The sequence below is a fragment of the Papaver somniferum genome, unplaced genomic scaffold (assembly GCF_003573695.1).
Source record: "Papaver somniferum cultivar HN1 unplaced genomic scaffold, ASM357369v1 unplaced-scaffold_154, whole genome shotgun sequence".
In the NCBI taxonomy this organism is placed as follows: domain Eukaryota; kingdom Viridiplantae; phylum Streptophyta; class Magnoliopsida; order Ranunculales; family Papaveraceae; genus Papaver; species Papaver somniferum.
This window is the reverse complement of record NW_020624820.1, coordinates 1,335,933-1,352,247: the sequence shown is the minus strand read 5'-3', so window position 1 is coordinate 1,352,247 and position 16,315 is coordinate 1,335,933. Positions and strand designations below refer to the sequence as shown.

Here is a 16,315-nt window from a genome sequence, read left to right as displayed (position 1 = left end):
TTAGACTAGCTAAAAGACGATGTCTAACTATTCTTATGGTACACAAAGTACGAAGACGGAGATCCAAAGTACGAAGACAATGGTACCAAAGTCTTGTCACGTTGACACTGGATCTTCCAATGAAGAACCAAAGACCAATCATGTTGAATTAAAGCCAAACGACGAAGATGGGTGTACTTATTTGTTGGATTAACTTCAACATAGAAGTCACTAACAAGCTGATTAGGACAAGATTAGGAAATTGATGTAATTCTAAGGGAATTAGAAGTCATCTAGTTCTAAAAAAAAGAAAGACATGTAATAAGGTAATAGGACTAGGAAAAGGAATTCATAGTTCTATATATATATATATGATCACTAAAGTTGTGGTTGATCATATGAGCAAGATTAGAGCTTGTGTTTAGTTTTGAGAGATTTTCTAAACATCAATAAAGAGAGTTGTCTTTATATAAGCTAAGTTTCATGTTGCAGTTGACATTAATTGGTATCATAGCTTGTCTACACCGAGCCATGGGAGACGAGAGCACCATCATACGTACAAGATTTTTCACAAACACAGTTGAAACTTAAGGGGAGAATGTTGGATTAACTTTATTAACTGGATGGAGCCGTATTTCTCATTGCTTTATACTTCTAATCGGTTATGGTTATATACATACTTCTTATCGATCATACTTCAAATTGGATATATATACTTGGTTATGCCAAGTATAATTCTTCAACAATCGATGCTTCTTACTTCCAGCACTTCATACTTCTCACGAAATGAATCACTCAAGAATTGGTACTCCTTGTACTTCATGCTTCTTGTTGAAGAATACTTACTCGTCCGCAAGATTCTTTGGAATCATTTATATTCATCCAGGAATCTGATGACCGCGATGCTAAGTGTCTCTTAGTTCAAAGTCTTGTAACGATGATAGCACCAAGACCAGCAAGGATGATCCAATTTTGAAGACAATGAGTCAAAGTCTCGCTATGATGATCCATGGCCAAAGATCGAAGCAAATACATATCATGAAGGTACACAACCGAGGACGATGCAAAACCTTGGAACGAAGGCTCTTCGAAGCAATGATTTCGATGCCAAGGAACAGGCGACATCATACAAGTAAAAGAATTTGATGCAAAATCTGAAGACGATGATGCTTCGGCTTCGTCCTATTACGATGAAACAAAACTCAACGAGTTTGGTGTCATAAATTCTGATAATTCTAATTCCGAAGACAATAACCCAAAGTTCAGCGACGGGGATATAAATCCTGATAACGGTGAGCCAAAGTTAGATGACGATGCCTATGCCGATGACGAAGACACTCGCAACAGCGTTCAGCCGATGCCCATTTCAGCCGAAGACTTTACTTTTCCTTTGGCAGGAACACAACACAACGTCCAAATTTGTTTCGGTCGCCTGACTAACTATTTCCTTAATGAAGTTAAACTAACTCTTAATGATCTTGGGGTTTTGGAATAACTCTTTCCTTTGATCTACTGATTCTTCAGTAAATCTCGGTTCGTTTATTGGTGTCATTCAAAGTCACTTGCACGCCCTTATAATTACACGTCCATAAGTTATCATCTTATTTCATCAAGGGGACTTCGTCATATTTAGAGCATAGCATCGTCGATATTTTCTATAGAGCTTAGCATCGTCGGTATCAGACTTCTTCGGTTCCTCTTGAAAGTTGTTGTTGAATTTTTCTAGTATAGTGATTGGTTTACCGAGTCTTTTTCCGCATTCCGGGATACTTCATATGTTGGTGATTCCATTGTTAATAGTGAACGAAACTGGCACAATTGTCATTTGATTTGATATCATTGCTATGGATAATCGGGACTACACCGTTGGGGAGGGGGCATTATCATCCTTCCTATTTCGTTACAGTTGCTCATCTGTATCTTCTATTGGTACAATTTCCAGCGGGTATGATCTGTTGCTTCGTCGTGCTTCGGTCGACGATGGTATGAAGATGTCAAGTCTGACGTCGGCAATGGCATGAAGATGCCAAGTCTGATGTCGACGACGATGACTCAGACCCTATGAAGGTGAACCAAGGTTCGATGAGTAAGATGCACACACCGACGACGGTGCAAAGTTCGATCATAAGGATGAGATTCATAAAGACTGACGTCAGTTACAAAGAGATAGCTGACGACGTCATCCCTCCACAGCAGCTAAAAAGTTCTACCATAAAGAGGCATAGTAGCTGAACGTCGATACCCGAAGGCTTTGAAGTCAGACGCGGCACTAGCTCGATGAAGAAGCCTCATGAAGACACTAAACTGGGCGTACGAAGCAGCACGTCTCTTAGTCTCATAAAGATGATGCAAGAAGTTCAAAATCCGCGTATAGTTCAAACCTCAATATAGTAGACCAACTCCACCAGCGATACATAAAGCTGATCAATGAGTATGGGCAATCACTTTTACCTTTCACAAGCTTTGTCAACCAGCTTTTTAAACCAGAAGGGGAGTAAGAGATTGAAGGTTGAAGAGCCTTCTTTCCCTATCTTCGCTCCTTCAACAAACAAGCATACATAGAACTGTCACCGTGCCAAGAAAGGATCGACCAACTCTACACGAGAGGACACACAACATACTTCGAACTTGCTAAGGAGCAATCTTCAGCAGTAACCAACACTCGTTCGCTATACCCGCGAAATCTCGACAGGGGAAGTTACTTTTGCTTTCACAAGCTCCGACAATCAGCTTCCGAAACCAAAATGGGGCATACATACATCACACATAACTAAAGAGTTTGCAGATTTAAACTTATGATTATACATTTTCACGAAAGCATTTCATACATTTTTATGAATAGTGCATACTTTTCTATGAAAATTAATTCATAACATTTTGAAAATTCAATACATTTCTTACATTCTAAATAATGCATACATTTCATACACTCTGAATAATGCATACATGGCATACATTTTTGGATACCATTGTATACAATGGAGGACCGGGGCAAGCACCACCGTCCTCAAATCATCGTACTGGGGAAAGTACTTGCGTGCAATCTCTCCAGACTCCCCCGTAAGTGTCTATGAGTGTACGACCAGGGGAAGGATTCCATAAGAAAAAGATACCCAACATGACATGCCTTTGATAGCTCAGCGAAACGGGTGTTTGCAAAACATTCAGTTTTACACCACGTCTCCGGGAGATTCTCAAACCCCCACCTTTTGGTAATTTCCTGGCCCGGAATTAGGCAACGGGATAACAGTTTCAAACACTCATTTTGACTCTGCGACAGTGGATTTATTCTGACAATACAGGGGCAAGAACAACCATATGATAAGCATTTATATAATAAGGTTTATCACTCATACCATGAATTTATCTTATTACTTATAACATATACTGATGCTTTTATGAAAATTGAGACTACACAGGAATGTAGTAGTCCTAAGCAATCTGATGCTTACCCACTAAAGCCAACGAGAAGTCACTACTACGCACTCACAATTAACGAATGTTGTTGCTAATACCCGCATTAATGTCTCCCACTCGGAACTAGGATGACGCACCGGTGATTGCTACGGGAAACCATTGCCTGCTATTGATTCCACTCAAACCGCTGCTACTGCGACTCCACCGGTGCACCTGGATGCTCAATCACAATGGAGAATGGACCGAAGCCAGCGGGGATCCAAAGCCATTCAACAAGGGGCAGTGTTTCACTAAAGGAAAAAGAGTGGTATTACTCTCCTGTACCTCATACTTCTAATTGGTTACGGTTATACTTCATGTACTTAATATTGGACATACTTCATACTTCTCCAAGGATTGATGTTTCTTATTTTGGTACTTTATACTTCTTATGAAGTGTATTTCTACAACAATTGGTACTCCTTACTTTTTATACTTCATGCATCCTGTCAAAGAGTATTCACTACGGAGTTTCTTTTTATTTCTTATCATACTTTTATTCGTCATCGATCATTGTTGCCTCGGGTGCTTCCGGATGCTGCCACCATGTGTTGAGCGTAGCTGTAATTATGATACCAAATAATGGTATCACAATTTACCGAGTCTCCCTTCGGAGAACATTCTATTTTGGATCTTCATCTACTTCGCACCGTCTTGACTCCGTACCTTCGGAAAACTTGTATTACGGGTCAATAGGCCAGCGTATCAACTTTCGATACTTTGGATACTTTGATTATCAAACTTATGTTATTCACCTCGCCAAAATTTGGTCCTCATGCATCAAACTCAATACTTCCGATAAGTGGTCTTCCCGTGCTATACTTCTCTATGGAATTATCGTCAGAATAAAAGATCGGAGCAGTCTTCGGTTTAGCTCAAGCTCATCGGATTTTACATCATTGTCTGGCTTCGGATCATCGGGTTGGTTGCATCATCGAACTAAATTTCAAGCATTTGAAGCATCATCCCTGGACTTCGATCCCTGAATCGATGCCGTTGTTGCTGCCATGTACTTATGGACAAGGTGGTGTATGCCAGCCTCCGAAGGGGGCATCAATGCACACCTTCCAACTGCTGCTACGACCAAGCTTCCACGGTACTCAGGACCTCCTACCGATGCGCCTACATGTTTGAAGCAGTGTTCTGTGTACGAGAGGCGATGCTAGTGTATACCGACGGACCAAGGGAAAGGAACGTGTTCCCGAAGCTTCAACTATCATCGATGATCTTCAAGCGGGCCCTTTGATCTCATTCTTAATTATGCAGCTTCTACTAGACACACCAATCGATGGTTCAAACCAAAGAAGACAAAGCATGAAGCCACGTACGTGTTGCTATTACTCCAGCGTGCTTAAAGCCGATGCTGATGTGCTCTTCCGGTCACAAACACGAGGATGCTGCTAACAAGACACTGTGATACGAAAGTTGTTAGTGATGGGATATTCGAATTACTACTGTGAGACAGATGTTACGAAGTTATTTCAACTCGTGGCATGCATGGGGCAAGCCAAGTACTAAAAATTAGATGCCGACAGAAATCAAACTGAGGTACGTGCTTTATTATTTCAGGATGTTCCAGAACTTCGGTGAAGAATAGGGGCAAGTATTAATACTTTGTCGTGATATATTCTTCACCGAATTCTTCCACAGAGTATAAAAGCCTCTCGACCAAGAGCAGATGAAGTACATCCGACTTGGGTGATGACGATCATTCAAGTCGGAGAAGAATAGGTGAAGAACCTTCGCCAACTTTGATACCGATGCAGGTCAGACCGAGTCCCTCCACAAAAAACGCAAAAGCTTTCCAACAAATAGCAGAAGGAGGAAACACCAACCAATGCAATGACAAACCAGGTGGAAGTGATTTTTTCTCAAGGATCGTTCATCAACAACCCTCAAGAAAATGGGAAAATTGTATACACCATAAAATACATTGACACGTGGATGGTGATTAGAAGCTGAAGCAAGATAATGTTAAAACAACGCGACACGCTACATCAATTCTAAGAGTGCTTAGAAACTAAGCTAATGTCACTTTTGTAAATAACAAGTATCCTTTTTCCCTATAAAGAGGGGAAGATAGGGAAGAGAAGGGACGGGTTTTTGGGGAGAGAGAGATGGAAGAGTAAGAAACCCACTACCTCTGAAGAGAGGAATAATAGCTGGGTAGTATTACTACCTTCATTCTATCTTCGGAATACCTTCGTTATATCTTCGTAATACCTTCATTAATAAGAAATCTCACTGAAATCCATCATCTTTAATGGAGTTCATCAACCTTGTAACAGGTCAAAACCATAATAGAACTTTCTTTTATCTTCCCGTGGATGTAGACACTCCGTTGTCGAACCACGTTAATTATCTTTGTGTGAATGTCTCTTTTATTTACTTATATTTTATCATTTGCTCGACATATTAATTTATATCCTGTTGTTTTATTATTTTAGATCACTTGGTTGTGATACTAGAAAAATGGTATTCACAAGAATAATATAAATCAATGAAGTAATCATCATCTTCGATTATAGACAACCAATGTTTAGACACGCACTTGAACCGCATGAATGACTTCACAGGTAGTCTGCTAAGTATTTCACACACTAATTCCACTAGCATGTCACCACGTCACCACCACTACTGTTCTTCATCCGCTTGCTGTTCGCCATCATCATCTTCTGCTTCTTCCGCTAGAATAGTTTTAAAGACGGGGTCTTCTACTCTTCTTATATACCTTAGCAGCGTATAAAAGTGTCCATAATTAGAATAAGGGCCTCATAATGAACCAAACCCGTTTTTTGTGTGTGGAAAGAAACCGTTACTACTCGGATTAACCCGGGCCCATTGTATTATCCTGAAATCATACAATAGGTCCCCATTTCAATCACCTGCAAACTACCAGTGTTGGCAACATCATGGATATAACAGCAGCAACCAATAATACATGAAATTCATCACAAACCTCGATAATAGTAAAAGTGCCTATGTTTCAGTACAATATATTGAATGGCATCAGAAGGCAACAATTAGAAAAACAAATCATCTCACATTCGCAAAAAAAGTTAAGTCTAGAAAAGAATTCAGTAACTTCTCCTTGCAGAGAATGAATCATCAGAATATTTTGTAGTAACTTATTATTCAAGGGGGGGAGAACCAAGATGGGTTATCCCTTTCAAAAAAAGTTTCACTAGAGCGACAACCTCTGATACAATCTTCTGAGAATAACAAGAAAAAGAAAAACCATACCTGATAAGATCAAGCAACAATTTGCCAGAGACAATACAGCAAAACAAGGAAATAGAAATTAAACAAAAAAATACTTTGTTTCTTCATCTTTTTTTTTTGTTCTTTTCGTTTTCTGTTTTTTCTTTTCTTGTATCGTTCTGACGCTGAAAGAAACCCCAAGTGGGAACCTAAAGCCTTATGAAAACACTCAAATCTCAAACCTTCACAAAATCCTTAGTAAAATTCGTCTCCTGCAACTGAATCCTCCAGAACATACAGTCCGGTTAGCTTTATCTCTATTTCTCTTTTTCTCTAGATAATCAATATATCTCTATATTAATGAAGGGGGGATCTATGGAATTACAGATTTTAATCTGATTCACCGGATTTTGTTCAACCTAAAATAACTGAAATCCAAACAAATGATCTTCCTAAGTGGCAATACCTGTAACAAGTTAAGAACAAGAATTTGTAAGTAAAAAGAAAGAATTATTACCGATGGCTAATATATCTTAACAACATGTTCAAAGGTGTTCTACAGAAAAATAATCAGACTACAAATTTCCTTTTCAATTCTAGGTTAGTGATTTCTAAACTACTTAATCATGGCATTAACCAAATTAAGCACTAAATCAACTCCAAGAACATAATATGAATTTAGAGCATTCTATATATCATAAGGTATGAGTATTCATAGCCAAAATAAAGAGCACCAAAGAATGTACATGTTTCAATCAGATTTCAGCATGTTGGTATTTACACTCTTTATCGCTCGGTAGAGTTAGATGTTTAGACCATATTCAGCTAACTCGGACTTAGATGCTTAAAAACAAACAACACCTACAACTGCTAAAATGAACATCAATGATTCAAGGTTTCACTCTATCGAATGGGAGAGCAGGATTCCAGGACAGAAAAGAACTATATATGCAAAAACAAGAACGATATATTATGTAGATATCATTTTGCATTTTAAGTAACATAAAATTTGATATTATGTGTCCTAGTTTTCTGTTATCACAGTCTATTTTCAGTTGATGCCATGTCACATTACAAATATAAATCCAACTACATAACAAGAACCATCTTTCTCAAAACAACTATTCAAGAGCTAATTCTGAATGGTTAAAAGTTAATACTGGAACTAGGTGTTATTTATTGAACTTAATGGTGGTTCGTAAAAACTTAGAAGCAGTTCTAAATGGATAACTTGGAATTTCATATATGCTTCCAAGTTTTCTGAATCAGTTTCAGCAGAACAAATATTTTTATGATGTCATGATCCTGTGACATTACATAAATACATCTAAGTTCTTTTTAGTAGCACAGACAGGCGACTTTCTACTACTGCTAGGGAAAATCCAAATTCAACTAGTTAACTGTAACCAATTTTCTGGCTAACTACTACTCAGATGATATTTCTAAATGGTCAAAATTAATCAACTGGAACTGGAAGGTTATAGCATCCAATTATTAATAAAAACTCGAAAACTTATATAGGTTCTCATTGGGGTCTGCACTGTTACTTTCCCCTAGTTTATTTCTTTTCCTAAATTTCTGTGAGTGGAGACTTCAATATCATATTCTAATCTATGAGTCGAATTTGAATCTAATAGTCCACTGATGTTATTTTACACTAGCTAACAATATAACAGCAAAAATTGCAAAGTAAACCTAAGACGATGTAACAGTAGAAACCCACTCACCTCTATTTGGTTGTCTATTTGTAACACTATAGCCGCCAACAAAACTGGCGGAACCTTTAGCTGTAACATGATTAACATCAGAAGCTCCAGTGCCCATCCCATAACCAAATGAGCTAGATCCGTCGAGCTCTGAAGTTGCAGATCTCCAAGTTGGATCTCCATAAACTGAACCACCACCAAAAAACTCACCATAACCACCATCATAACCTCCATTTGATGAATTAAAAGATTGAGTCGGACCAGGGGCACTACCATTGTTTCTGCTATATCCTCCTCCTCCCAATCCATAACTACTGTCCCCATTTCCGTAGCCAAGATTTCCACTAGAAAAGTTGGAAGCATTCCCTCCACCTTGAGCTGATATAGGAGAGGAACTCCAATTGGTACCACCATTTCCAAATGAACCAGCTCCCAAATTTGAATTTCCAGAGCCCATAAAAGAATGTGAGCTTGAGGAGTTTGAGCTGTAGCCTAACCCCCCATTACCCCAGACATTACGAGTGGTTGGGCTTAATAGAGAGCCACTTCCTCCATTACCACCACTGAAGCCTATGGAACTAGCATATCTGTTGGAATTGCCATTGTAATAAGGGTTCAACCCCCGACCATACCCAATATTAGCACCAAAATTACCAGCCCCACCATAGCTTGAGTTCAAGCCGGGTTCAAAATTCATCCCTAATCCATAACTAGGAGGGCCGAAAGGAGGAAACCCACCTCGACTACCAGCAACTGGACTGAATCTACCATCCATCCTAACACCATATCCCCCAACCAAGCTTGGACCAAATCCCTGAGAATAACTGTTAAGAAGGCTATTGACTCTGGTTAAACCATAATTATATCCAGCTAATGGGCTTCGGCTGGGTCCTGGAGATAACTCTTTTGGCACTGCACGTTTGACTTCAACCATTTTACCGTTCAATTCATGAAAGGTTTTCTGTAACACTTTATCTACAGAATCCTCTGACTCATAAGTGATAAAGCCAAAACCTCTTGGTCTTTGAGTATTGTGGTCATACATCACTACAACATCCGTGATCTTCCCAAACTGTTCAAAATACTGCTTGAAGTCAGTCTCTGTGACTGTCGATGCTAAACCTCCAACAAATATCTTTTTGGTGCGAGTGGGCACAGGAGATCCATGAATGTTATTATTGTTTCTGCCCGGAATATGTTGTTGATCATCCCGGGGAACAGCCTTTTTTGCCTCAACCTGCCAATTCAGATAGGCAAAACATCAACACTAACATTACTTTACCATAATGTCTACAATAGTCAGACGCTAATCATCGTCCCTGAGAACTATTCGAATTTTCTAAAAGAAAGAAATTTTCAACTAGGATAAATCTAGAAATGGTTGACCTCATAATTGGTAGTTTAACATGAGATTTTTCGATGAAATATATGATATAACAAACCGTGATTACCAAATTCTTCTCATTTCGATGAATTGAATCATGATAAGAAAGACTAACAGATTCTAAAGTGACTACTTACAGTTCTACCATCAATTTGATGTTTATCCATAACAACTCGCTCAGCAACAGTTGGGTCTGCGAATACAACGAAACCAAAACCACGGGCGCGACCAGTAGTCCTGTCTTTCATTATCACAGCTTCAACGATTTCTCCATAAGTTTCAAAGTATTCCTTGAGACGATCTTCATTTGTATCCCAAGATATGCCACCAATGAACAGCTTACCAAGATCGGATTCCATCCCTGGCTGCAAATTCATGGCACTAATCATACATTTCCAAAATCAGAACATACAATTTCGAATGGAAACAAAACAAGGTGAATTGAGTAAGAAATTCAGTGAGTACAGATCTAATTGAGTCATACATAAATCAACATTGGCTTAAGAACCAGAATTGATCTAATCCAATTAGATCTAAATGTAGATAAAATTACCTTATCTTCAAAATTCTGCTCAAACTTAGAAGATTGGCTTAACGAGATACAAATCCAATGGGGCACTCTGAAAACTCAATTCAAAAACAACGAATACAAATCCTTCATGGTAGATAGAACGAATCAAATAAACTTATTCCTGAAAATATCAAAATTCAATTACCAATCAATTAAACCAACTCAAAAGGCAAAATTCAGATTCAAAAAAAAAAAAAAACGAAAAAGAAAAGCAAACCCACCGATTTAAAGATGCGAAATTTAAATTAAAAAAGTTTAAGATCTGAACAGAGGAGGTTTATGAAGAAGAAGACCAGAGGACGCGTTCATCATCCTCCCAAAAGGCCTCTCCTTTTTCTCTCAATTCTTTATTTTCTTTTTCTCTTTTGGTTTCTCTTTTAATTTTTTTCACTTAATTGAAATGATGAAATCGATATATATATACAGTAATATTGAAGAGGTGAGAGAGAAGGAGGAGGAGGGTCTGGAATCGAAAAGGTTACAAAACAAAACAACCATATTTATAGTCAGTCACTCAGAGAGATGATGGGTTGGTAATCCTCTGGCGACTTTTTTCTTAATTTTTTTATTTTTAATTTTGCTGATTTAGATGATGGGTGTCATGATTTTTGCTCGAATTTTATTGTAGAAAAAAAAAAGAAATTTATTTTAATTAAATTATTTATTAATATATGGAAATTGAACAATAGAGAGACAAAATTTTGTAATGAACGGAACAAATTGGTTTAGGATCTTGACTACAGTGAATTTTTAGTATAAAGGTATTTTTGTTTCAAGAAAAGTAATACTGTGATACTTTTACCTTAAAAATAGGCTAAATTGAAAAGGCAAAAATATCATTTTTCTTGATCATTAGTACTGAAACGAAGGAGGTGTTGCTTTACGCTTTTCTTGATTATTTTTCCAGAAACGAAGGAGGTACTACTTTGAGGAAGTTTTTGAACTTATTTGGCAACCAGAAGCAAAATGCTTATGCTTCTTTAAAAGTAGAAATTAATTTCAAAAGTCAGAATTTATTTGCTTCAACTTGGCAATAATTTTTCATAACGAACTTATGGAAGCAGGGTTTTTTGTGAAAAAAATATTTTGCATTTGATTTCTTAAATAGTATCCAAATAACTTCTCACTATAAATAGGTACGTGCTAAAAAAAATTAGTTACAACTACAAGTGCAATTTTGCGTACTATGGGAACATTTATTCATATGTGGGAACTTGGTTACAAGAATGGTATGAAATCCTGATTATAGGAGGCCAAAGATGTCCCATAATTTATGGGCAGACGGTCCTAATTACCCTAGGCTAAGGAAAGGATTTGTGGGTGTAGAGCTCAATGATGACTTTGCAATCTCTTGTGGTGGTGCATGGGTCTTAGGGGATGGTTTCAACACACTATTTGAAGAATCAATGAATAATCTTTTTGATCCCCTGGGCTCAATTTCGCTTATGCTAATTCTAGTTCTACGCCTGTAATGAACAGTATATATAAATGGCTTTTCTCACCGGAGATTGAAGAACATTACCCCATGGATCTTCAACTGGCTCAGCCAAGACCTGCAAGTGATCGCATCCCACTTCTCCTTAACACAAATGTGGAATCCTGGGAACCGACCTCCACCATTTAGGTTTGGAAATACCTGAAATAGCTGGATGCAAAGATCTAACTACATTGAGAGCATCTCCAACAGTGGGGTAAAACCCTTCTCCCTCAGCACCCAAGACTTCCCAATATTTGCCTAAGGTAACCTATAACTACATCAGGATCTGCAGATGACCCATCCAGATTAATGGCGTGATATTCTAAACCTCTCCACTGTGAGATCAATGCAAAATGTGGTCTTCTAAAATAACTGCTAATTATCTCAAGAATGATCGCCTTTGGTGCTGCAGCAACTATATGAGTGAGACCCGCACCATGTGCACCTATAATAACCGAAGCATCTTGAATGGCACGGACTTGTTCTTTCATGTGCATGTGGGCAAACAATCCATTAACCAAGTTTACTTCGCAACCAAAAGAATTATTGTCTATCCAAACCTTCAGAGAATCAAACACTTCTTGCTCATTGCTTAGCCTTGATTCTACTCTGCCATCATGACGGGGGTGAGCTAAGTAATCTTCTCTGCGGACAAAGAGGACATTATGTCTGGGTACCTGTGACTTCTGCGCTCTGATTTCCTCTAGAGGAAGACCAAAAGAAGCTCTAATCATTTCGCCAAACTCGGTTAATCGAGCAGTCTGCAGGTCATTGGGATTGTGCCAGAGACTGTGTGCCTCGGCTCCTTGACAGTTTATGACTTCTGTCAGCCCCTTAAATAGTGCTGTTTCGTACCCTAAAGGAGAAAGTATAACATGGCGAAAACAAACTGAACCGCTGAAGTTCTTCGCATATCTGAGACTTGAAAAAAGCGCACTCCAGGTTTCTTCTAGTTGTGACTGAATAAATTCAAAGAAAACCAATAGTATAAGTATTTATGGAGATTGACAGTTTACGGAGTAGAGAAGATTGCCAGAAAAGAACTGCTTCATCAATCATTAAACAGCAACACTGGATGAAGAAAATGTGCATATTCATTTGGAAGGACGGACATGGAATGCCTATTATTGTTGAATATGGATATGATATGAACATGGCATAAGAGATAACATATATCAAACTTAGGCCGTTCTACATCAACACCTACCTGGAAACTATTACTTCCTCATTGGTCTGAGATCTTAAAGATGGGGATACCAAGGTAAGAGGATTTTGGTTGGAGAAATGAGCTTCAAGTCAAAATAATTGAGGGTATTTATCAAGCTAAAAGGACTTAGAATTACAAACAAGGAAAAATATGCTTTCAGAGTTAATGCAAGTATATGTCCCGCCCAGTGATTGAAACAAAAATTTCAATTTGATTAAACACAATGAATGATGTACCAAGCATGAGCTATAAACAAAACACTATCACAAAAATTAACTGAACCATGCATCAGATCTAGTGGTAACCCGCTAAGAGGAGAACAGACAGAATTAGGGATGAAATACAATGAAACAAGAATATAAATATCTGCAGTACTACACCAACTTAAAGAGTCGACACGAAAGCACTGACTGACACAGAGACATTATTCCAGTAGTGACAAGTCTCGTTACAATAGCAATGAAACTGCATAATAAATAGGAGGGAATCACAATAACAGAAAGAAAAGATAGTGGAAGGATAAGTGAAAGAAACAAAGCCTCCCTACTTATGAAAAGCAAACAAGAAATATGCCAAACATACCTTACAGTGCCCGTCCAAAAAGACCAGATGAGGTCGAGTTGGCACACCAGTAACCCTTGAAGCAGCATATGCGCTATACCAGTCTGTAACTGTGTGAAATAGGTTGGCGTACTCGAAACGTGTTACCAGAAGTATTGGCTCTTCCACCCACTGCAAACACAAACAAAGAACTCAATAAAAAAAGAAAGAAACAAGATTGACTAACTATGGTTACCACGCAGCACAGAAATACAAAAGTGCAAACCGTTCACATTTTAACTAACATCTGCTGTTGTGGACCTAATCTCTAGAAACGCGCAAGGGATGGAAAAAAAATTGGGTAATGTGTTCATTTTATCGGGTGGTAACGGAATGTAAAGACGCTGGTGCATAGGTATAATGCCTTGTTAGATAGATTTAAAGTCCCTATTATCTTGTACACCCCTGAAATAGTTTGCATGTGTCATTCAGCGGTAACCCTGTCATAACTTCGATTCATGTTCAGTACAAAACAAGAATACTTCTAAACAGTCATAACATTAGATAATGGCGTCTATCTGATCATAAACTCTTGCTGCCCAAACCCCCACACCAAGTTACTTTGGATCTTTGATGGCAGTTCAGAAACTTTTGGCTAAACCAAGACAAGAGTATTAAAAAGGGCAAGACAGTAGGGTACAACTAATCCTTCTGGTTATGATCAACATCGTAAACCTATAAAGTTGAATAAATACGCAACATATAAAGTTGAATAAACACGCAACATATAAAGTTGAACAAATACGCAAGTATCCAAAAATGGGAAAAAGGAAGAAAACTAAACACATGAGATCTGATTCTGTCATTCAACTGCCACACTAGAAGAAAGTTATTCCAAATGTGCACTCTGAATTGAAAGAGAATAAAAGGAAGCTCTTTAATTAAGGTTTATTCTTAGTACATTTATGTTATTCAAAGTAGCATCTCTACTAGATAAAACTACTCGATTCCGTTCTCAATTTATTGCATACAATTATCAACAATCAATCCCACCTTATATATAATGATTCATGATAAACCCTACTAATACACCACAAACAAACAAGTAAATCTAAAAATTCACAAGGCAAAAAACCTATAGAAACCATTAAAAATCAAGGCTTTAAAAACAACAAATTAAAAATGAAACATGAGAAAACTGTACCTGCGAGCATTTGAACTCCTCGGAATTCACTAATCGAATCGAATCAAGCAAACGCCGCATGGTATGCCTTACAACAACACCTTCAGGAACAAACTGATCAAGAAACTCTTGACTCACAAGTTTATTTCCATTAACCCTCTGATCATTACCAGCTTCAATTTCAAAAGATCCTGGTTCAAATGAAGGCAATTCCTCTTCTTCACCTCTTCCGATAACTATTTCCAAATTCTCACCTCCCATAGACATACTTATTCTATCTATATTCATCCTAACTCTTCCTCCTTCACATATTGAACTCTCTAAAGTTTCACTGTAAAAACACCGAAACCACCCACCACCACCATAATTGGCTGATGTATGAATGTCAGGAGATCGAATCAATAAATCAATTTTCTTATTAAACCCACTTCCAAAATAACCTTCACATGATTGAACACGAACATTAGGGTTCAAATTCCAAGGAGAGTAAGAAGGAAGTATCGGCCATGATTTTCCTTTCAGAAATGAGCTATTTTTCTTCTTTTCTTCTTCTAATAAGGGTAGTTTCGTATGGTTTTCAATTATGAATGATGGGTTTTTCTCAGATTTGTAATGAGAAAGATATATGAAGAAAGAAATTGAATTGAGAAAGAAGAGATATACCAGCAGTTTTAGTAGAAATGCTTTTCTCCTACTCATTTTTTTCTTTCTTTCTCTTTCTTCTTCTTCTTCTGTGGGGAGGGTTTTGTGAAAAAACAAGAATCATCATGCACTAAACTTGAGATTATTAAAGACTTGACCAATCATATCCTGACACGTCAGTAGTGGTTCTTACGTTTGATTAATAATCGTGTTAACAACAAATTCTAGATGGTTAACACAATCTATCTCTAAACTAACAAGAATATAAGGAGATAAATTAAATAATTGTACATGTCAGTTGCGATGTTGTTTACGCACTTACCATTTGAAGTGAACAAAACTTACTATAGTACAGAGCTCATGTAACTAACTTACACAGCTCATGTAACAAAACTTACAGAGCTCATTGACTAACTCTTTGGTTCTTATAGAGCTCATGTGACATTTAATCTTTTTTACCAATTAGGAAATAAAGATTGAGTATTTCTTCGCTCGGCTATTACCCGTAGTGATCCAATTATCGCATGGTATTATATAAGGAAATAATTCAACAAGGAATTAAATATATTTCCTTAAGAGCTTCGTGTAAAAGGTGGTGTGGCCTTATTACGTAACTAAAGAAAATTTCATCTCATTTACTTTAGAGAGTTGCAGTTCATGAAGATGGCATACTTATCATTATGACGTACGAGCGATCCTTATAGCTCAAGTACTTTTGAATATCTCAACTTCTTTAGAGTATCTTAATGTCGCAGAAATGGTATACTTTTAATTCCACAAGTACAGACAACGAATTTAATTCTTCGTAAAAAAAATTCTTTATTTTAGCTTTAAAAAAATGTTTATTGAACAAAGATAACAAAACTATCAAATTGGGTAAGTGTATTAACTGGGAAAATTTCTTATTGTAACTAAGGCTGCACAAGAACCGGTTTGTTGTCCCTGGACCGGACTGGAACCGGAAATACC

At 37.6% G+C, this 16,315-nt stretch overlaps 2 protein-coding genes across 4 annotated transcripts; both read right to left on the bottom strand.

Moving 5' to 3' along the window:
- Positions 1 to 6,481: 6,481 nt before the first annotated feature.
- LOC113336853 (heterogeneous nuclear ribonucleoprotein 1-like) lies at positions 6,482 to 10,833 on the bottom strand. 3 transcript variants are annotated; one of them, XM_026582538.1, is made up of 5 exons: positions 10,519 to 10,833; positions 10,280 to 10,418; positions 9,864 to 10,107; positions 8,364 to 9,579; positions 6,482 to 7,102 (listed from the first exon to the last, which is right to left on the bottom strand). In XM_026582538.1, exons 3-5 carry the CDS (start codon positions 10,101 to 10,103, stop codon positions 7,089 to 7,091), a joined length of 1,470 nt encoding a protein of 489 aa, XP_026438323.1. In that variant the 5' UTR covers positions 10,104 to 10,107; positions 10,280 to 10,418; positions 10,519 to 10,833; the 3' UTR covers positions 6,482 to 7,088. The 3 variants fall into 3 exon arrangements, with proteins under 3 accessions (XP_026438323.1, XP_026438324.1, XP_026438322.1); XM_026582539.1 differs by having other exon boundaries at positions 9,864 to 10,091; XM_026582537.1 differs by lacking the exons at positions 10,280 to 10,418; positions 10,519 to 10,833 and having other exon boundaries at positions 9,864 to 10,115.
- Positions 10,834 to 11,363: 530 nt separating this feature from the next.
- On the bottom strand, positions 11,364 to 15,434 carry LOC113336852 (beta-(1,2)-xylosyltransferase-like). The gene is made up of 3 exons (XM_026582536.1): positions 14,726 to 15,434; positions 13,564 to 13,713; positions 11,364 to 12,733 (listed from the first exon to the last, which is right to left on the bottom strand). The coding sequence occupies exons 1-3, from the start codon at positions 15,401 to 15,403 to the stop codon at positions 12,005 to 12,007; spliced, it is 1,557 nt and encodes a 518-aa protein (XP_026438321.1). The 5' UTR covers positions 15,404 to 15,434; the 3' UTR covers positions 11,364 to 12,004.
- Between the last annotated feature and the right edge of the window lie 881 nt (positions 15,435 to 16,315).